Here is a 23,329-nt window from a genome sequence, read left to right as displayed (position 1 = left end):
TCAAATTTTATTATTAACAGTTATTCGGGTTACGCATACGCTGTAGCTTTCGATACCAAATTTATATGATTTTCTGTTCCAATTCGAAGATTTCTAAACTGAATTTTAATTAATTGCTGTTAGTTAATTGATCTGTGAGAGTTATGAGAGGTTAATTGGTCGATTGAGTATTATTAGAACGAAAAATAATATTATGTTACAACAGTACAATTTTAATTGATTATTAATAATAAATTTAATTACAAAAATGAGGGATGTTTTTCATATTTATTAGAACTATTCTCATTAGTAAAATTAATAACATAAACCGATTAAGCTTTGGGTACAAAGCAATTTAATAACAAAGACCTTAAATAGTTGTTTTACATAATATTGTGATCTAATTTCACATATTATCACTAAATATACATATATGTATTGCTTAAAAAAGCACTACAGAGCGTTCAAAACTAGCGCTTAACTCGCTTACATTTTTTTATCGTAAGCCTCCAAAATGCCATCCGAAAATCCGGTGAATAGAAAGCGTAGATGAATGGATTAATCGCTGAATTGAACCAGCCTAACCAAGTCAGTATGTACATTAGAACCGAGTTGACGTAGTCACTTGGAATAAAAGGAGTCAGAAGATAATATAAAAAGAAAGGCAGCCAGCACGCTACGAATCCGCCCACGACGAGACTTAGAGTTTGAGCAGTTTTCGTCTCCCTCCTCAGAGATGATACTCTGTTCTCCATGTGTTCTTTGACGGAGCAACTTCTGTGGCGGCTGGTGCCTTTGTACTTGAAGTTTGATTTGAATGTAATATCGTTGTTGAAACGTGATTCTTTTTCGGTATTACTTGATCGATACTTGGATTGACGACGTTTTTCGGTTCGGAAACAGCAAGGACATTTCTGGTCACTCTGGGTAGAACATTCGCTGTGCTGTGTCGATGTTTTCGACGGTTGCTTCGAAGCGCTCTGTCGGAGGGATAGTTTGTCTGAACCGGAGTCGGACTCCGTACGAATACAGGACAAGTTGTTTTTCTGTAACAGATTTTATATTGAAAATAAAAAACGTAAAGTAATGTAATTTTGTAAACTCTTTAATTTTCTATTAATGTGTATTGTATCTTTCTTGTATCTTGTCTTTAGTTGGATTTACGTTATTTTTAAGTGCAAGTTTTCGATGCCAGGCAGCATCAGAATCTACATTTAAGAATTATGATGGCAATATTTCTAGTATTCAATACAAGTGTAAATTAGACTCTACGAAGACTATATGTACGTACCTTGTTACATTTTGTACTACTTGACAGTTGCTGGTGACGTCTCGCGACGACGCAAGATATCCTGGCATAGACGTACACCATGACGATCATGGGTAAGAAGAAGGAGCCCATTGCGGAAAAGACAACATATCCAGGGTTTTGATTATATCGACACACTCCACCTTGATTGTGGTCGGGTTCATACCTGCGAATTAAAATGCAGTTAATGCATACAATCTGTTTAAAACGTTTTGGTATTCATCATAGATAATAATGAATTCCTACATAATTATCACTTAGAATGAAAATTTAACGTTTTGACGTATTCGATGCGGCAACCTTTTATATACCCCTTACGAATCAGCAGTCATGCAGTGATGTTTTAATATTAGAGCGTTGTGGTGACCATAAGTGCCACTCACTTATTATATTACTGCCTATAGCTGCCAATAGCAATACTTATTGCTGTGTTTCAGTTTGAAAGGTAGATTCTAAAGTTGGTGGCGCATTGGCGATGTAAGGATAGGTAAAATTTCTTACGACGCTAACATCTATTGGCGCTGGTAACCAATTACCATCAGGTGGCCCCTTTGCCCGTCCGCCAATCTATTTTACATATAAAAAAAAAACATCTGACTTATATTATAAATGCGAAAGTTAGGATGGATGTTTTTACGCGATCACGCCAAAATGGCTGAACGGATCGAACGAATAGTATATAGATTATGTTCATCCAGGAAAAATGTTCATAGTACTACCCCAAGCCGGAAATAATATTATATTTGAAATAACTTTTTTTGTTCTAGGCTAAAAAATAATTATTCTAATCACTTACCATCCAAACATAGGTGGACAAGTTATAGCGCCAGCTGCAATCCATACAAATAAGATCATAGTCAGGGCCAACTTCTTCGATCTTCTTCTTCTGGAATACGATAATGGTCTCGTCACAGCTAGATACCGGTCCACGCTGATAGCGCACAGAGAGAGGATAGATGCAGTGCACAGAAGAATATCCAGACTGATCCAGATGTCGCAAAGTATCCAACCCAGCTCCCATCTACCTTTAAATAAATTTACATATATTTAATAAATAATATATAACGCAGGCTTGCGATAACGTGACAGTCAAAGCTTAGACAAGAGGAGGAAGGAACTAATAATACCTAATTTCCGACTTCGCAAAGTTCACACATCCGTCATGAGTCAAGGTATTCGTTTCTATAAATAAGATTCGACAGTTATTTTTAACATGGCCTATTTAAAAATTTTAATCTCATGTCAAAAAAGCTTTGATAAATAAGGCAATATACTCAATCTAAGTTTATATTAAGATAAAAAAGTAAGGACTTAGTATTTATAGATTTCCAGACAGGATATATAAAAAAATGATTGTACTTTACTGATATGCTGTGTTATTAAAATGTTGGAAAAGAGTAACTACTGAGTTTCTTGCCGGTTCTTCTGGGTACAATGTACTTTGCGAGCCTGATAGCCTTTCATTAACTGTAATATGACGGTTCCCCTATTCATCGTCAATGCGGCACGTATGGAGAGCTATCAGGTGCGTTTCAGTAAAAATCTCTTAATATTATATAAATTTACCTTATATTATGTTGCAAAATATAATATTTTTTGCTAGTATTAAGAGTTTTCTCACATTAATTAAGATTTTCTAATATTAGCCGAGATGGCCCAGTGGTTAGAACGCGTGCATCTTAACCGATGATTTCGGGTTCCCAGGCAGGCACCACTGAATTTTCATGTACTCAATTTGTGTTTATAATTCGTCTCGTGCTCGGCGGTGAAGGAAAACATCGTGAGGAAACCTGCATGTATCTAATTTCAACGAAATTCTGCCACGTGTGTATTCCACCAACCCGCATTGGAGCAGCGTGGTGCAATATGCTCCAAACCTTCTCCTCAAAGGTAGAGGAGGCCTTAGCCCAGCAATGGGAAATTTACAGGCTGCTAATGAAACATTAAGGAATCGGATCCTCAATCAATTTATACACACCATGCACGTTAAACCGTAAACTCTAACAGTACGTAAAACCGTTGGTTCTACGCGTGAACTCTAGGCATACCGCATCGCATGATGTCGTACTATCTTCACGTGTCGGCACTCACAGTGCATTGTAAATCTCGCTTAGTTGTCTAGTCTTTGAGATACATTAGTCAAAATTAAGGTAGAAAGCCTTATTGTACATAAAGGCATGGAATCAGAAAGTCTTTTGTTCGTACAGTTGCAATTTTAAAACAGAAATGCAAAAAATGTACAGAATATTACAACAAATTAAAAAAAAATTTGTATGGCAAAGACTGGTATATATAAACTTTATAGAAGACAGCGTATCTCGGGAGCGAAACGATCGCCTGAAGGCATTCGAATACAGTGCAATCAAACAAGCTAAAAAAAAGTCTTTCGCTAGTGCGAAAGTCGCAGGTCTGCAACTAGAACTTTTTTTTTCCATAACATATTTAAAAAAAATCAAATAAGTGTTATATTAAAATCAAATCAAAATCAAAATATACTTTATTCAAGTTGGCTTTTAAAAGCATTTTTGAATCGTCATTTAACAAACTATTTAAAGTAAAGCTACCACCGGTTCGGAATGTAGATGCTACCGAGAGGAACCGGCAAGAAACTCAGAATTACTCTTTTTCAACATCTAAAAATACAGTCATGTTAGTTAAATACAACTATATATGTATGTTATATCTCCTGCCTGGAAGTCAACAAGCATTAACTCCACGCTTTTTTATCAACTATATAATTTTGTATCGAATAATATGCCGTCTTTACCAATGTATTTTTCCAATTGACTTGAATCTATGAAACAGCAAAGTTAAAAATGTATGCGGAATTTTATTATAGAAGCCTTGCCCAATTTTTATTTACAATAAGAGCCGAAATGGCTCAGTGGTTAGAACGCGTGCGTCTTAACCGATGAAATTCAACGAAATTTTGCCACATGTGTATCCATCAACCCGCATTGGAGCAGCGTGGTGGAATATTGCTAAGGCACGTCGTTGACTTCACGTGGAGGGCAATTTAACGCCTTCTTGAAACACTCATAAATTATTAAAGCCGAATCAATTTTGTTATACGACCACAAGAATATGAATGTACGACCGAATCTCATAACTTGAAATTGCATTACAATCTATATGGAAGGCTCCACAAACTAGAATGCAATAACGTTGTACAACAAACAATTTAAACAAGATTTGCAAATATCATCTGCGAGCTTTAGTTGGCTTTCTGCATGTTAACAATTAGATCACGTACTAGCTGATATTAGAGAAAAGCTTCGTAAATATTGTTCATAGGATGAACAAGCACCACATATATATCTTTGGAAAATATGGGTTTTAAATAAATCTCGCGCGAGGGAAATATCGTGAAGAAATCCGCATACTTTGATAAAATTTCTGTAATATTTACCTCACCTTTACAGACTGAACTATTCGTTCAATTAAGTGAAAACTTTCAAGAGTTCATCATTTAAGTTCACGTAAGTCTAATTGCATTTAACTTGTTTTTCCTAACTTTTGGAATGAAGACGATTTTTGTTTGTATTTTTGGCCTGAAAATTTGAATTTTTATAATTGCATAAGTAGGCGGAAGGTCAAATGGGTCACTTGATCGTAGTGGTCACCACCACCCATAGACATTGACACTGTAAGGAATATTAACTATTCTTTAGATCGCCAATGCGTGACCAACCTGGGAGCTAAAATGTTATGTCCCCTGTGCCTGAATTTACACTGGCCTACTTATCCTTCAAGCTGGAACACAACAATACTAAGTAGTTTTGTTTGGGTGGTAGAATATCTGATAAAAGGTTACCTACCCAGACGGGTTTACACAAAGACCTATCACCGAGTATATTTCAGAAGTAATGTCAGCGTTTGTATCTTAGAATGTTATAAAATTTATCAACCAACCAATGAAAAACATAAAGTAAATTTCCAAGGCTTGAAGCTTATTCCACCACGTCCCTACTGAATACAAAATTGTAATAGAATTACATCCGACACATGTAAATTTATAAACAGAAATTATGCACATGATTCCATAATTGGACCCATAATAACCGACAAAATTCACTGAACTTTATCGGTATATATATACAAATAAGATTAATGTACATAATCTCAAACAATGTGCTTAATAAAACGTTCACCTTTCCAGCTATAACATTATAACACGTTACGATAATATGATAGAGATAGGTATATATGAATGTATATATAATATATATGTGTTTACGAATTTAGTAGAATCTTGTAATTTAAGTCCATCCGGAGTTGCGGACTTCCGCATAATATTTCGAATAATATTGCTAAAGTGAAACATGAAATAGAATCGAGTTGGTCCAACAGTTAGCTGGCGTGAATCCTAACTGATGATTACAGGTTGAAATCCACGCAAGCAACACTGAATTTCCACTGGATTTATTTATATTAATTATTCGTCTTGTGCTCTACAAAGACGGAAAACATCATAAGGAGATTACGGAGGGCTGCTAGTTGCATATTGATAGTTTCACTGAAATTCTGTCCCATATCTATTCAGCAACACGTATTGGAGCCGTGTGGTGAAACTCGTTCCTCTTCTCCTCAAAGGTAGAGGAGACGATACCCCAGCAATGGGACATCTAAAGGCTGATTACTTTTTTTAATTATCAACACATTAAATAAAAAAGCAATTAGATCTTTTAATGATTCGATATAAATTATATATTCGTACAGTTCATCAATCAAAATATTCTTTATTCAAGTAGCCTCATAAATACACTTTTGAATCGTCATGTTCGCTGTTGAATTAAATGTAAAACTACTACCGGTTCGGAAAGTAGATCCTATCGTGAAGAACCGGCAAGAAACTCTATAGTTACTATTTTCTACCATTTCAATTACAGAGTATGCCAGTAAAGAACAATTTTTTTTATATATTCAACCTAGAAATCAATAAATACAAGAATGATTTCGATATGAAATAATAAAAGTATTAATTAATGATCATTGAAAGAGTGAACGCGTGCATCTTAACAGATGATTCCGGCTTCAAACTCAAGCAAGCATCACTGAATTTTCATGTGCTTAATTTGTGTTCATGATTCATCTCGCGATCTGTGGTGAAAGAAAACATCATGAGAACACCTGCTTGTGTCTAATTTCAACGAAATTCTGCCACATATGTAACCAACCTGCATTGGAGCAGGCTAGTAGAATATGCCCCTAATCTTCTCCTTAAAGAGAGAGGAGGCCTTAGCCCAGCAGTGGGTAATTTACAGGCTGTTACTGTATACATAGCAATGGGGGTATATGTCCGCATAAGAGAATATCATGTTTTCCGTAACGGCATCCGTGTCGGCTTTAATCCCAAGGAGTACTAATAGGATACCCATTAAAAACTGTTACAAATATCAGACAAAAAGAAAGTTTCTTTCATCGGTTCTTTTCAGGGCAGTGTATTTTCTTTTCCGAACTGTTACTCTATCAATAAGAATATAATTTCTACGCTGAATAAATAAATTTGAATTAAATCTGATCACGTCATCATGCATCGGTCTGTAACCCCGTAAATGGAAACCAGGAAACCCTAAAAAAAACTTCAATCTCAATACCAAAATGTTTCTAATATTTAATTTAAAAAAGGGTATACCTAAAGAAAATAAACTCAATTTCGTAGCTTAAAAAGCTAATGGTAATTACTCGGAAACGCTTTTATTTCGACCATCGATCATTTATTTGAAAGCTTTTGATAGACGCGTAAGAGGGTACTATTGGCAACGTTGAACCTTAGTACCGAAATAAAAAATATTTTAGGTACTTGTTAAAAATTAATGCCTTATATTTCTCGCGTAGAATTTTTCCAATGGCACTAAAGGATATGGAATTAAGGGCTCTTTAGATGATGACATTATTTGGGAATAAAACGATCGCCTCCAACCATTGAAGTTGTAATTTCCAAACATCCTTTATACGTCGCGAAACAAGTTGCTATATTATATATAAAATATAAAAGAAATGCACACCTGTATATCACTCCATAAGTTACAGATTTTTTACTATTAATATACATACATATATGTAATCTATCCTTCTAATATTATAAATGTGAAAGTAACTCTGTCAGTCTGTTTGTCGCTCTTTCACTGCCAAACTAATGAACCGAATTTGATGAAATTTGGTATGAAGCAAACTTGAACTCCAAGGAAGGCAAATACTAGCCGCGGGCGATAAATAGTATTTAATATTAATATTGTCATGTGGCCTAAATCCGCCTACCTATTGTATTAATAGAAATGAAAACTACAAGATCTATACGAATATATTACGTAACAATTGATAATACAGATATTCGACTTTGATGTTAAAAAAAAATAAACAATAAAATAATTTATTTTATAATTCATTTTGTAGGAGGTCGACGAAAATATCTACGTCGAAACTTACACGTTTCAGATCAAATTGTATAATACAGGAAATACCGATATCCACCGCCGTGACATTTCTCTACAAATTTGGATAGACTCCGTTGGATATTAAAAAAAACCATCAGTTGATATTGTGCACTAATGTGACAACACAGGCTGTGTTGTTTAATGTCCCAACTCTCATAAAAAAATTTGTTGAATAACCTTTAATCCATGTTAATAGCCTTTTTTTCGAGGAGAAAATGCACTTACGCAATCCGCCCGGTCCGGGGGACTTGAACGAAAATGTAGGACTCACGGGGCAGAAGGTCCTGAACTACCCACTAAATCCTCCCCAGAATCCACTCCGTCTCCTCCTTTTGCGACATTATAATACCGCTGAATCAATATTCTGCCACCAAGGCCTTTTTGCTTTCGGTCATTTTCTTGATAATGGCTGGAGGCGAAAGAGCTCCTCCTATGGCCGTGAATAGGACTGCGCAAGGCACTCTGGGTGCATTTTTTCGGCTGTCCCTATCCATCCACGGCTCCACTGCCACAATAGTCGCACACCACCGAGGGTTCTCTACCCACATCCTCACACAGGTACTTGGCAAAACCGTGCCCGTTCAAGAACTGTGTGAGATTAAATGTGGGGGGGGGCCGAGTTCTCGTTCGACCCACTCCTTCAAAACAGGCTGAAAGGCTAACACGAGTTCCCTACTGGTTACCGGAACTCCCAGCCTAGCCGAAGGTGCAGTCGATCCTCCTCTGCTCTTGCCGCCTTGACCCATCAGTAGACAAGCGAGTTGACCTCGTCTTCGAGGAGAATAAAATAAGCCTAGTCTAACAGTAGGTTCTACATTTGATATGATTATAATATTAGTTATATTATAATAGTGACTCACCCTTGCTACACAAGGGTGCATTTTATCAATGAAGAAAATAATATGATATAAATACAATTTATAACTTGTAATTATTTTAGAATTGGATCATTACTGATGGCGTTTATCTATACATACAAACAAAAATTACCTCTTTATAATATCAGTTTTATTTTTAAAGATGCAATTTGTAAACAGTTGTGGCAAATATAATTTACAAAACAAATGATCGGAATTATATAAAATATATATTATATATAAAATATGTCCTTGTGTTAATATAATTATGAATAAAATAGCATCATAGTAGAAAATATATATTTTAAGAAGCTAGAAAGGGCAACAAGACATGCATTGCCTAGGGGCCCCAAAATGTCCGCTTCAAAAACAAATAATTTATCATCTTTTTTGTCAGAATAATTCTGACAAAAAAATAATCCCGCGGAGTTTCTTTTGCCGATTCTTCTCGTGTCTTATTTGTTTCTTTCCGAATCGTTTCTAGAATTTTGACAATTAATAAAAAAGTGTAATACTTCTATCTTGAATTAAATATATTTGAATTTTGATTAATCCGACCCTTATATTAACGAAACAACGAATTTTACAAATATTTTATCCCAGGCATAAAAAAAAATTACAATTATTACTGGACGGACAAATTATAATTTCATCCATATCGTCTTTAAAATATGAAATGAATCTTATTATTCGGGAAAAAGAGTTACTTTTCAAATAACGAGCAATAATAGTTTTTTTAACGTCCCATGACGATCCTTTTTGGCTGTCCCCAAGTTACGCTCCACAGCCCGTAAGCGTTACAAATCCGTGATAATTCAACTCGTATAAAATCTTGTAGATAATTTTCAAAAGATTTCTCTTTATTTTTGCATTTTTGTGGGACTTGCGTTTGCAGGGTATTTTTGCAATTGTCATCTATTTTTTAATAGTAACTGCTTGTATGATTATCGTTATGCGATTTTATTTTTGTAGTTTCCGAATATCATACGTTTAAAAAGATGAAATGTCGTGGGACACCAGCGGTTTCATGGGTTGGAATAAAGTAGCTTTCGCTATATTCCTAGTTATCTGTCTATTAAAAACAGACACAATTAAATAAGTTAATTAATAGCGTAAGCCGATTTTTGTCCCAGTGATTATGGAACTAAAATCGGTTATGGTCTCATTTTGAAGAGCTCCAGCCAAAGATGCGCAGAAAAATAAAGAGGATTCTTGATTGCAATTTACTAAATCGTTACGATTTAAAAATTAATGAATTTTAGAGAGCGGAAAAAAGTTACTGGTCCGTTAGACAGCGGTACTACGGCTGTATAAGAAAAAATGGAAAACCTAAACGACATTAAAGTAAATTGTTATCGACAATCTTCAATTCTAATTAAAGTAATGTGAACGAACTGTTTGACACTAAAAAATTCATTTAAAAAGGTTTCATTATTTTGTTGCCAAACATAGACGAGTCACTTGCAGTTTACAATGAAATGAAATCAAAACAAAACCTACCATAGGTATCGAAATTCCTACAAAAAATTTTGATTAAACGCGAAGTTACGCGGGACACATTAGTTAAATAAGTTAATAATGTTTGAAAATAACTAAATGTCAAGAAATAGAATTGTTATAAACGAACCCGTGTGAATTAAAACAATAACAAGAAAAAACTTAAATAATATTATATAGAATCATATCTAATAGAAAGAAACAAAGAGAAAGAGAGGGAGGGGTCGCCTGGAATAACGCTTTTCATTACTTGAGACTAATTCTGCCAGTTCACTTTACTGAAGGCCGCGTAAAAGAACTTCGTTTCAAAAATATAATGCACCTGCTTAAAACATATCCCACCGTTTAAAGTCAAAGGCAAAAAGTTGGAAAATATACACATTGTTAATGAGACATTAGCTATCTGAACTATTTGATCTACGATGGCCCAGTGGTTAGAAGAGGTGAATCGTAATCCATGATTTCGACTTCGAACCCCGGCTAACACCACTTAATTTGTGTTTATAACTCATCTCGTGCAAGGCAAAGGAACAAATTGTGAAGAAAAATGTACAGGATGTAAATCTGCGACAATGACACAACGTGGTAAAGTAAGCTCCAAACCTTCTCCTTAAAAATAAGAGGAGGGTTTAGCCCAGCATCTGAACATCATATAATAGCATAGCATATCAATCTAACCTTTGACCGACCAAATTAGAATAAACCAACCTCAAAAAAGCCTCTAGGCTGTCACGGCCTTTCAAAGAAAACGTTATGAATGAGAAAGGCTGAAGTTACTTTAAAGATCATTTACTAGAGAAAAAGTACCCTTGAAAGCTGTATCGTCTTCACTACGCATACAGACGATATTCTTGACGATCGCAAATATGAACCAAATTTAGATTAAATATACCTTAGCTAGCAAAGAATCAGTGGCGTAGCATAGGTCACCAGCACCCGGTGCGGTTTCCAAATTTCCGCCCTCTTATTTTTGCAATCCATTATAAAAAAATTGGGGCATGGTAAAAAGAGTACTTCTATTGAATAACATTAACCTGAAAAGTGAAATTAACATTTTTTGACATAGAGTAGAAGGTAGAATATCACTTAGAAAAATTACAGAGAAAACGTAATACAATAACGGAGAAATCGCCTACTTCACGAACGCAACGAACTTTTGCGCACGAGTATCATTAGCACAACCTCAACTCCTCAACTGAAAGATTAAAATTGAACTTTTCTAGTCTTCCTGTCAGCAAAGTTTTTGATCACACTTTCAATATCGATTGCATCAGTCAGGTCTTGTTCAATCGACAATATAGCTAGATTAGTTAATCTCAGCGTACTCATCGTAGATCATAATTCTTTATCAATTTCAGTTTCGAAAAGCACCTTTCACAACTAGCATTACTTATAGCAGTAGTCAAAAATATTTTGAGCATTATGAAAATGTTAGGCACGGAGATTTCGAGCTTAGATTCGACAATGAACTCCAATAATTCAAGTGGACCTACATTAGCTTTGCCTAATTTATCAAGATCTTCAGTAGCAATGGAAAAACTTCGAAGTCGCCCTCGCTCAAGTTCAAACTCCTCATTGTCAATGTCGGTAGCGTGGTCAAGGTTACATTTTCCAGTAACATCCAGTAGTTTTGCTGGTGTAAGTTATTTAAAATGACATTGAAACGAAATAAGTTTCCTAAATAATAGTTATTGAGAAAGCTTGCGCTTGCATCACCTATGCATAGAACCTGCATAGGTACCTGGGTATTTGGTTTTTGGTAACAACAACAAAAATTACGAAAAGAACACTGAAAGAAATTAACTTTTTTTTCTCTAACTTCCACCTCCGCAGCGCCGCCTCCGGCAAAGTGCCGCCCGGTGCGGACCGCATCCTCCGCCCCCCCCATGCTACGCCACTGCATAGAATATATAATATAAAAGATATCACTAAGAAGTAAGTCTTGTTGGATACTTAAAAATGTATTGAGAAAACTCATGTTGACTTCATTCATAACTATCCGCTGAGGTATTCTGAGATTAAAAAAGTTTAATGAGAACGCGCTAGATAGAACTAATAGTTTCGATTTTTAAAACTTTAGGCATATCCAATTGTAAGTCATTGTATTTTTTAGAATAAATATTGCCACTTGTAGATGTAGGTGAATTATTATTGTGTATATAATTAGTTTATTAATTTATGATATTTATTTATTACACTATACAATTACACAAATACGATATAATATTCTACTTAATATTTATTTATTATTTATGAAATAATATAATATACATACATAATACACACCGGCATTACACTTCATATATTTATTTTCATAGCAATATTAACACAAAATATTAATACACAAGCATACTCGGGCGAAACCCGTAGTACGCGGCGGATCGGCCGAGCGACGCTTTTGTTCCGCGTCTACCCGCCACCGGGCAATATCGTAAGTCGCCAAAGAATGCATAGCTAGTTAGTTAGTCGATCTCTCACGCTCGATGCGATTCGTCTACTAGCCTTTAATATCAAATTATTTTCGTATATAGTTTTAGTGATTTATGTGTTATCAATTCTATCAGAACTGTTGCTTTCTTCTTCCGTACTCCCTGTTACCTTCTGACCTTTTCTTTCTGTGTTCATTGTGTGCGTATTATACGAGTTACTATCAAGTTGTGGACATTGTTATTTCTTCCCGCTTCACACACTACGCACACATATATAGATAAAATTCATTTTGTTCAAATAAAAAAAAACAAATATTCTTATAAATAGTCAACGTAAAAAGGGTTTTCATTGCAGACACTTGCAGGATACCTTGCGTTGATTCTAACGATCATAAACACAAATTATGAGCATGATTTTTCGGTAGTTCTTGCCGGGGTTTATACCTGCAATCATCAGTTAAGATACTTGTTGTCACTGCGATCATGGGTAGCTGATGAAATTTAAAACATTTGGTAAGATTGATTGTGAAGACTACATATGTATATTCAGAACTCTTTGAATTTTTGGGACAATATGTAACCACGATCCAAAAAATGACTGGACTCCTTTGGATACTTAATTTAGAAAATTATTATGAGTGTTGTCTGCAAAAGGTTATTCTACAATTTGTTTAAATCAATATGTTTATAAATATCACACATTGTAATTGAAACGATTGCCTTGAGGATATTTCTAATACTAACATTGTAAACAATAATTTAATTTGTTTAATAAAAGTTTATCTACGGAAAAAAAAAACATTTATACTGGTTTATCTCAGGTCGAGATATCTTTGACTATCAATAGGTACGGTATTTGAATTTAAACGGCGTAATTTGGAATTACAGCGGATTTCCGTGCAATTTCTATGCTAATTGTTATTCCTAGTAGTGTTATTACTACATTTAAATATGAACAGAATAGAATAGAATAGAATAATTCTTTATTTACAACAACACACTATACATATTTTCTATACTTAGACAATACAGCTGAAGAAGTACATAATATTTAGAATAAAAAAAAAAAAACAAAAGATAATTAATTATTTGTACAGCGGTGCGTTGTTATAAAAGGAAGATCGCTCAGCATATGCTGACAATCTGGAATAGTAATACCCCAGGTGTCAGCGCTGATTTTCAGCGATCACCTTTAGACAGTTATGTCAGAGAACGTCAGCGACAGTTTGAATAAACATAAATATGAATAGGAAACTATATTTTGTACTTAAATAGCAAGGCTTTAATTTGTTCCAAGAATCAAATATAAAGTTGTTGCAATATCAGTCGGTATTTGCCCCACTGCTGGGCGGAAGCCTCCTCCAATGTTAATAAGAAAATTCTGACTCTGTTTGGTCGTGTTCTTCCGAGCTACAATAGTAAAAGTCAATTGATATATTTCTCGCAGATATTCATACAATGAAGATTTTCTGACAAAATTCAATTATAAATGCTTGCCAATTGGCACATGATCGTAATTATATTCAACATATAGTACTTATGTTATTTTATAATTATATCAAAATTTACTTTGTTCGTGTAGGGCGTAGGCTCTTAAAAGCTTTTTAGAAACGTCGTGTTATAAGATTAAATTGAATGTAAAATTACCGCCGGCTCTGTTGATACTACAAACAAAACTCGCGTGGTTCCGGTAATAATAGGCCTCCTCATCTTCTCTCATGGATGCCGTAAATGCGACTAGAAGATTTTTATATTATATTTGGTTCTTCAACAATGTGTACACTGATTATAATAATATAATATAACAAAGTAAAATTATATTCGAAGTGTCACAATTACTTAAAGAAGAACACAGCATGCACAAAAAGAAAATAATCAACATCTTAACCTAATTTGAAAACTATTTAATTAAAAGGAAATAAAAGTAAAAAAAAAAAACTATGTAATAAAAATATAAGGATGTATCATATTAGAACGCGTGCATCTTAACAGATGATTTCGGATGCTTAATTTGTGTTTATAATTCATCTCGTGCTCGGCGGTGAAGGAAAACATCGTGAGGAAACCTTCATGTGTCTAATGTCGGAAGTACCCTTAATCCTAGCCGTAGCTTTTAAATCATCTGCGAATAGATATATAGCCGCGTTTCCACTTTTTGGTGGAGGACAATCTTATGGATTCCCGTCATCGACTGGCGCATGTGTAGCGCCTGTGTGCTGTGCGCGTTAGACGCTTTTTGGATGGATGAAAGCTCTTGTGTTCGCGTCACTGAGATGCTTAATAGCAGTATATCTTTCGCTATACAGCTTTCGTATTATGCATACGTTGTGTTTCGTTTGATTATTTTTTAAATTTTTAATTTAAACATCATGAATTTTCAAATTAAATATAATTATAACGGCCAATATTTTTTTCTAATTAAAGGGCAGAGTACAGAAATCTTTGCCTAGCAATGGGATACACCAGGGCGCTTATTCAGTAGAATACTTACAAAAAATTCTCACTTAATCGTAATCGAATTGAAACGATATCGTTGCTATCCGTTTTCCTATTCAAATAACACAAAAATATAATTGCAGTTTGGCCGAAGTTAGATCGAAATATAATCAAGATTTTATCATAAACGATATAAATAAATAGGATTGGTTCCCAATTACGATTAAGCTGAGTTTTTATGAGGAATTAGCCGAGATGGCCTAGTGGAACCGAGATGGCCCAGTGGTTAGAACGCATGCACCTCCGAATTTTCATTTACTTATTTTGTGTTTATAATTCATCTCGTGCTCGGCAGTGAAGGAAAACATCGTAAGTAAACCTGCATGCGTCTAATTTCAACGAAATTCTGCCACATGTGAATCCATCCACCAATCATCCACCAATGAGAGGAGGCCTTCGCCCAGCAATGGGAAATTTACAGGCTATTACTGTTCTGTACTATTCTGTTTGTGAGGAATTGTCGAAGTTGGATCTAACCTAATCATCAAAAGTTGATTTGTTCATTATTCATTTTACGAACAGCCTCTGCCGCGGTTAATTCGGAAAATTGACATCTTAAATAGCGGCAAATCTGTTATCGGAACTTTGGAAGAGAAATTAAAGTGGATTTATGTGATTAACTAAATTATGAAATATGAAAAAAAGTTATAAATATATATAAAGTAATTATACCATTTTTATAGTGCTTAATACAGTAGAACTAATTACCAATCACATGAAATCCATGTATATCAAAGGTTTATTTATTTTTAGTTCTCCTGCCATTAAAATGGACAAATCAATTGTTGGGTATATCATTCGATGAGGGATTTTTAAAATCAATTCTGATCTGGACTCGTAGAAGTCGAGGAAATTTTGTAATTGTCCATTCAAAATATATCAAAAAATAAAAATATAATTGCGAGGGCGACGAGATTTCGGTATAATCAGAATTTTGATCAATTATATAATTGAGGTGATAATGTTATCTGATTGGAATATACGGAATATACGATATATGACACCGTTCGTTTTTATTTCATAAGAACACCTGTTTGGTACGAATTTGCTCTCCCTACGTATTATGTATTTAATAATAAAAACATTGAAATAAATTAACGTTTGAGAATAAATTAATAACATGTAATAAAATTATTAGCAAAAATCTCGTGCGGATGTTTAAATAAAACTATATTTCAAAAGAGAGACATAGAGAAAGTAGAAGGAAGAGATTGAAAAGTTGCCTAGAAAGGGCATAACCCTTTTTCCTTGACGATTGCTGGAATTTTGCTCTAATGTAAGCCGCGTTAAAGAACATCGTTCCAAAAAATACTTACCACTTATATGTACTGCTATGGCTGGTGGCATGACAAATATTCCAACCAAGAGATCGGCAACAGCCAGACTCGTTACGAAACAATTGGTAACTGTTCTTAGTCTCTTCGTGGTAACCACAGCTGATATTATCAAAGTATTACCTATAACCGTCACTACTATAAGAAGAAATAGTATTATAACAACAGTAGCTTCAAACACATCATATTCGCTAATTGCATCACACACGTCACTCATGTCCGTCCCATTATCCAATAATCCATAGCGTTTGTCGGATTCATTGCAAAATATAGTCGATACTTTTTCATCTGCTACGTTTATTATGTGATAAATATTGCTGGAAGCATTTCGGTCTTTTTCTTTTGTATTTTCTACAAGAACTTCGATTTCGGTCTGTTGAGTTGTGTTCCATTTTAGAATATTTTCAATTAATTCCAAGTCAGATATCGATATCATGGAATTATGCTCGAAGTTGATTCAAATTCTGCGACACCATTTTCTGAAACAAAGAAAAATTTTTGATTAGTTTTTTTTTATGTAAGAAAAGGCACGTTTTTTTTCAATTTAATGGAAATAAAGGAAAAGGTCAAATTAAATTTATAAAAAAGGTTTCGATTGTGTAGTTCCAATATGTCGATTTTGATTAAGAATATTACTTCGTTATCGAATCACTTTCATTTGAAATTCGTTATTGTTCGTATATTAAAATCGACATTTATCATTAGTTTCTATTGATACGAGGGAAATAATTCTTGCAAAATATTTATTAATTGTTTTTGAATCGGTATATTAAATGGATTTCTTTTATATGTGAAAATTACTCATGCTTTTGTAAAATTACACGTGTAAAAGAAAATGTGATTATTAAATACTAACTATTACCCGCCCGGTTCGCTACGCGTTTCAAAATGTATTTATAATTAGTTATTTATAATAATAATTATTATTATTATTAGATATGGAAGCCATATTTTTTTATTTTGAATATATTTAATGAACATGTAATAATAATAAATAATAGTGACAATAATACAATTAATAACAGGAACACCCTACTTGAGTTATAGCGGGACATACAGACAAACAGACAGACAGACAAAAATTTCAAAAACGGTAAAACTGATGTCAGTAAGTCATAAAACGAATATTTATGATGAAATTCGACAAAAAATTGAGTGTACAGACCGACTCTACAGATTTACATATATATTAGTATAGATATATTGTACATTTTAAGCAATTCAAAATTATATTTGAATTTCGTGTGCTTTTATTTTTTCAATATACCCAAAGACGCTTTGACATTTAAAGCACTTAAAATCAATTTTCAATACGATTAAATTATAATTGGATATTATATCTTGGAGCATGGATTTAATCCAACAAAATTAACACTAAGCTGAAAGACTTGTTGGTCTTGTGGCTTGATATAAGACCACAGATCCTAAGGTTCGAGGTTCAAAACCCAGGGCGGGCCGATAAAAAGATATTGAGTCTTCTGTCAAAGAATCTGAGCAACAGACTGAAGTCTGGAAGTCATCTGAAGTCAGATTTTAATATTGATAAATGATTTATTTAATTTTATTGCATGACTAACGATGCGAGCATCGTAGAGTACGATCGAAAAGACTTGCCTCATTTTAGTAACAATTTTTATGATTATACTCATACTGACAAGGAATCAAGATAGTGAACATGATTTAAAGCGTAAACGTAAACATCGAAAAAATCCTAAAATTTCACCCAATAAATAATCAATTATGAAACGAAACATGAAAACACTGGGGTTAATTAATGATGATGATGATATTCCCTCCTTGACGTGTCCGTCAATGGCGAATTTGGCTAATGTGTAGCGAAGATGGCTTGAAAGCCACATTTGGTTTTAAACGTTCTGTTGCAGGGATGACAGAACAATTGGCCTTTACTATTGTACGTGTATCAATGCGTGCGTTTGAGACGGATCATTTTAGTAAGGCGTTTGGTATCGAGGTCATCCAAACCGTTTCGCTCGAAGATAGTAGAAGCCTTATTAACAGTATTACGCCAAAGAGGTCTCTGATCAGCGAGCGATTCCCAAGAGGTCAGAGGGATATGACATTAGAGGCAGTCAGGTGTCGCTTTAAAACATTCTCGTATCGAAGCAATTGAAAGTTAAATAATATACCAAATGGAGAAGATTAACCAAATATATTTTCGGTTCTTCTCGGTTTATTCCGAACCGGTGGTTGATATATATTTAATTCAATAACACGGCGATTCAAAACTCTCTTGAATAAATAATATTTTCATTCAATTTGAAAGTACCATACCAAATTGTAAATTGAAAACGCTAATTTAAATTTACATAAGACGGTTTTCACGTGTTGTTAATTTTATAAGGATTAATACTGTGTTTTAATAAATTTGATTGTATGTAGACGAACGTCAGTAAAATTATTGTAAGCGGCTTAACTATAAAAACAAAAAAAAATTTAAAAAAATATCCATATCTTTGTAAATACATAAAACGCAATTGAAATAATCCATTTTTGAGTAATCGGTGATCATACACTTCCTTGTTTCAAAGTCGTGAAGTAGCGTTTAAATGTCCGACTGCTGGGACTTCAGAAGAACTTTTGGAGATAACTTCTCCATGCTACTCCAATACCGATTGGTATAATGGAATACACAGGACAGAATTTCATTGAAATTTAAGACGGTTGCTGACGATAAGAGCCGAGATGGCCCAGTGGTTAGAATGCGTGCATCTTAACCGATGATTTCGGGTTCAAACCCAGGCAGGCACCACTGAATTTTCATGTGCTTAATTTGTGTTTATAATTCATCTCGTGCTCGGCGGTGAAGGAAAACATCGTGAGGAAACCTGCATGTGTCTAATTTCAATGAAATTCTGCCACATGTGTATTCCACCAAACCCGCATTGGAGCAGCGTGGTGGAATATGCTCCATACCTTCTCCTCAACGGGAGAGGAGGCCTTAGCCCAGCAGTGGGAAATTTACAGGCTGATTATGTTATGTTATTATATACTGACGATCTTTTCCTTCTCCGCCAAGCACATGAAAATTCAGTGGTACTCGTCTTGGTTTGTACTCAGAATCATCGGTTAAGATGCACACATTCTAACCACTGGACCATCTCGGCGTTTCTCGTTTTGAGTCAGTTAAAATCATACATAAATAAGGAACCAAAACAAAAATAATTTACGGAATTTAATTAGAAACGGACACCTTGCCCCAAAAAGGATTCCTATCAATAATTCAATATTATTTTATTTGTAGTAAAACCTATAAATATTATTCTAAGTGTTAAAATGGCCTACGGGGTCAAATCTCCGACTTTTATAACAAGGTGGTTTCTATTTTATGGCGCTATTAAGAGCGTTTATCAAAAGGGCCGCTTCTCGAATTTAACCTTTTATAAGCTTGTGTGGTCCTATCTGCACATATGTGTATACGCATAATGTTTTATCTTGTATCTTAATCCTATTATATATTTCATTCCTTATATGATATTTTATGTGTTCTATATTAACTAGTATAGATAATTAAATATTATAAATAACTAGTCTGAGTTCCCACTGCTGGGCTAAAGCTTATTTCACTCAGAATATTGGTCGATAAACATATTACAGATTGTCATCTAACACATGCAAGTCCTCCAATGTTTCCTAGCCAACTATCTCGTCCCATTTGCGATTTCTCTGATAATATATATACATTGAATCTATATATTTTATTTCACTTTCATAAGATATATTACGTCTTCGTTTTTTCTGACAACATTTATTCTTTCTCGGATACGTTGAAATAAATCGCTTTACGGGATAAGCCCGCCTCCCATTCTTTGTTTTCTTTTAACATAATATATCTTTGTTACGGGTAACCTTAATAAATATGACCGTCACGGGTCGCCGGCAGATATGAAACGTTGTAATTGATGATTGTTTAATAACTTATGATTAAATAAAACCAACAAATAAATAAACAGTAAAATAAATGAGTGCAATACACACACTGGCAAAGAGAATTATCCAAGTATGACGAAGTAGAGAGCGTTGTCGGAGAGAGCCCGTAAGATCGTCGTCGAATACGTGTCGTCTTACTCGTACGTACGCACTTCAAAAATATAGTTTCCTTAAATAAAATCCCAAAAATATTCATATAATTTTATAATCAAACAGATAAATCCTACATGTAACTTTTTTAATGAAATTTATTTACTCAAACGAAAAGGACTTAATTATAAATTAATAGGTGTTATGACTAAAAACTCTGACATCATTTTCATCATTTATGTAAGTAGATATCACCATAAAAATGTAAATACCGTTAGATTATAATCTATCTCGCGAGATTGTGAACCGTCGAAATATTGTGAACCGTAACACTCCTTACAATTTAACGCATTATTTTTCGGTAGATAATCTATGGAAGTAAGTAATTTCAGTTAAATTATAAACACTAACCTAACCTAACTAAAATATCATAAACTATCGAAATTTTTGACGTTTTATTTTGAGTTAAATCGTAAAATATACCCTTTAACTGGTTAAATCGTATGTATAATATACCGTTCTCAATATTTCGGAAGGTAGATTATAATCTAACGGTATTTACAATTCTACGGTGATATATAAATTTAGTCATTTTGTAAACTACAAGATTTGACTTTTGATTAATGAACAGAAATATCAAGTATGTATTGATGGAACCAGCATCGTGACTACGCAATATTACAACTTCGCGGAGTGATAAATTAAATTTAAAGTGATTTTGAGGTTGCATTAATTATTTCTCGAGATCATTCATCGTCTCTATCATTTAGTACCAGCATAGTCTAGTGGCTCACTTAATGAGTTCGATCCTGAGATCCTTGATCAAATGCCTGTGTAGTAGCCCAAAACCTGGCAACCGGCTTTTGTTAGTATAGACGCTAATGCACTGTAATCCGTCCTGTGCAGCTAGGGGGTCATTATCATCTGGTTTAGGTAAAATAATCATTTCATATTCAGACTACTGAGACTGAACTGACTGACTGTTTATTTTATAATTAGAGTACTGATTCTGTCCAACAATTTAATTATATCTGTTATGAAGTAAGCTTGAACTCCAAGGAAGGACATATGGTTTTCATGTCAACCCTTAAAACGCAAGCGAAGCCGCGGGCAACAACTAGTATGTTCTTCTTCTGTTTAGCTTAAAAGTCTTCTTGACAATTTCTCACTATAAATAAATCATTAAAATAGATAAATTTGAAAAAATGCTTTACTAATAAAGTTCAAGCCAAAAAATCTTACGAGCTAGTTATCGCTTACCAGAAGGCTCGTCTGTTCCATTACTACTACCAGTTATTTTGCCGTCAAACAATCACTTCCTATTTCTGTGTTTAATACTCAAGTTAGCGAATGCTTACGCACAAGGGGCATAATAGTCATCATCATCCACGTAACATCTCAGATCTCAAGGCCGACTGTAAATTACTACAACATCAGGTAAGCGAAATAGCCCCATGTTTTCCTAAAATAAAATCTGTCTCGTTGGCACTTTGTTAACGATAAAATAAAATAGAAAATCTGTATGATAACAAAATATATAAATTCATATTTTTCATATCAATTAAGTTAAATAACTTTTAGAACACCAAGTATTACTGTATGAAAATTGTGATTAATCATTTTAACGTACAATTTTGGCGGACTTTGAAATATTATCACTCTATTTACAATGTATTTGTTATTTATCAAGTCCAAGAGAATTCTCGGAGAATTTTTCATCGAGTCGTTCAATCTTAAAAGACAATTCACAGACTAAAGCGTTTTTCATGATAGACATTGAAGCTTAGTAAATAGACCACTTTATGGTAAGTGTTCTTTTATATTGACCAAACCTTGAAATGTTGCCAATATGCCGCCAACTGCTAACCATACGGCTTTTGATGGAGTTATTAAATTGCTGATAAAATTTCGGTACTATTGATGATTAATAGATCAACTTTTGATTTTGACAGGAATTCAGAAAATTGATGGACATGAAATGCAAATTAACAATTTAAATACATCGAAGACATTCATCTTAATACTTCTCTGAATAGCGAAATGTACCAAGGGAGTGGGTCCTATGGTACATCTACCCTAAGGGGAATAAGCTGGAAGGGTCCAATCTCCTTCTAATTAAACTGTCATATTTTGGTAGAAGACGGCAAAACGGATCCTCTTTGTGAAGAGTAACATAAATTGTCCTGATTGAGACGCGAGTTTATTTCATCTCTTGAGGAAAGTTGTGCGCAGATTACTGCATTAGAATAAAATTTAATCTGCCATATGCCACATAACCGACCGACTTGGAAGCTTGTACCACCACGCAGATACAAAAAGAATCGTAGTGGAATAAACTCCAAGAATTCTCATCAAGTGAAGAAAATCATTTTTGTCTAGCAGCAGAACATTTAATAGCTTTTACTTTATTTATTCTCGAACAGGCTTATATCCAAGTGTTGTCTATGTGTTTAAGCTTAAAGCTGGAAAATGAATAAGTAGATCTTACGCGAAAATAGCAGTATCACATCCGAATGAGCTTCATTAAATTTTCAAGCACTTAATTTGAGCATTTAATTCATCTCATGCTTGGCAGTGAAGGAAAACACCGTGAGGAAGCCTGCGTCTGTCGGATTAAATTTTAGCATACGCTTATGCATGACATCAACCGCATTGTTGCAGCGTAGTATTTACTTAGATTATATACTGATTTTAATTGCTAGTTTATTATTTTAGTTTAGAAGCAGCGTAACTAGTCTTTTCGTTACCCAATGCAAACAAAGGAAGTGCCTATTATGAAAACGAGGACTGTCGAGCGTTGGACAAGAAGTTGGCTCATCGAAAGAGAGCTCAAATAAATGTCTCAAATAAATGTAATGCTCTGAGCATCATGACATTTTTGCTATAGTGTATATTTTATCTAATAACAATGGATGTCTGACGAACTGAACCATTTTGTTATAATTGTTTTTCT

At 34.1% G+C, this 23,329-nt stretch overlaps 1 protein-coding gene across 1 annotated transcript in view; it reads right to left on the bottom strand.

Moving 5' to 3' along the window:
- Positions 1-405: 405 nt before the first annotated feature.
- Positions 406-23,329, bottom strand: part of LOC113402679 (5-hydroxytryptamine receptor 7-like) — a 60,976-nt gene continuing 38,052 nt past the window's right edge. The window contains exons 2-5 of the mRNA XM_026642987.2: positions 16,321-16,817; positions 2,085-2,313; positions 1,271-1,454; positions 406-1,025 (exon numbers count right to left, since the gene is read on the bottom strand). Coding sequence (XP_026498772.2) covers positions 450-1,025; positions 1,271-1,454; positions 2,085-2,313; positions 16,321-16,774 — 1,443 coding nt within the window. The 5' untranslated portion in view covers positions 16,775-16,817 and the 3' untranslated portion in view covers positions 406-449. The remainder of the gene's footprint in view (positions 1,026-1,270; positions 1,455-2,084; positions 2,314-16,320; positions 16,818-23,329) is intronic.

This window comes from Vanessa tameamea, chromosome 24 (assembly GCF_037043105.1).
Source record: "Vanessa tameamea isolate UH-Manoa-2023 chromosome 24, ilVanTame1 primary haplotype, whole genome shotgun sequence".
Classification (NCBI taxonomy): Eukaryota; Metazoa; Arthropoda; class Insecta; order Lepidoptera; family Nymphalidae; genus Vanessa; species Vanessa tameamea.
Note: the sequence above shows the minus strand (reverse complement) of the source record. Positions and strands in the feature narration are given on the sequence as shown.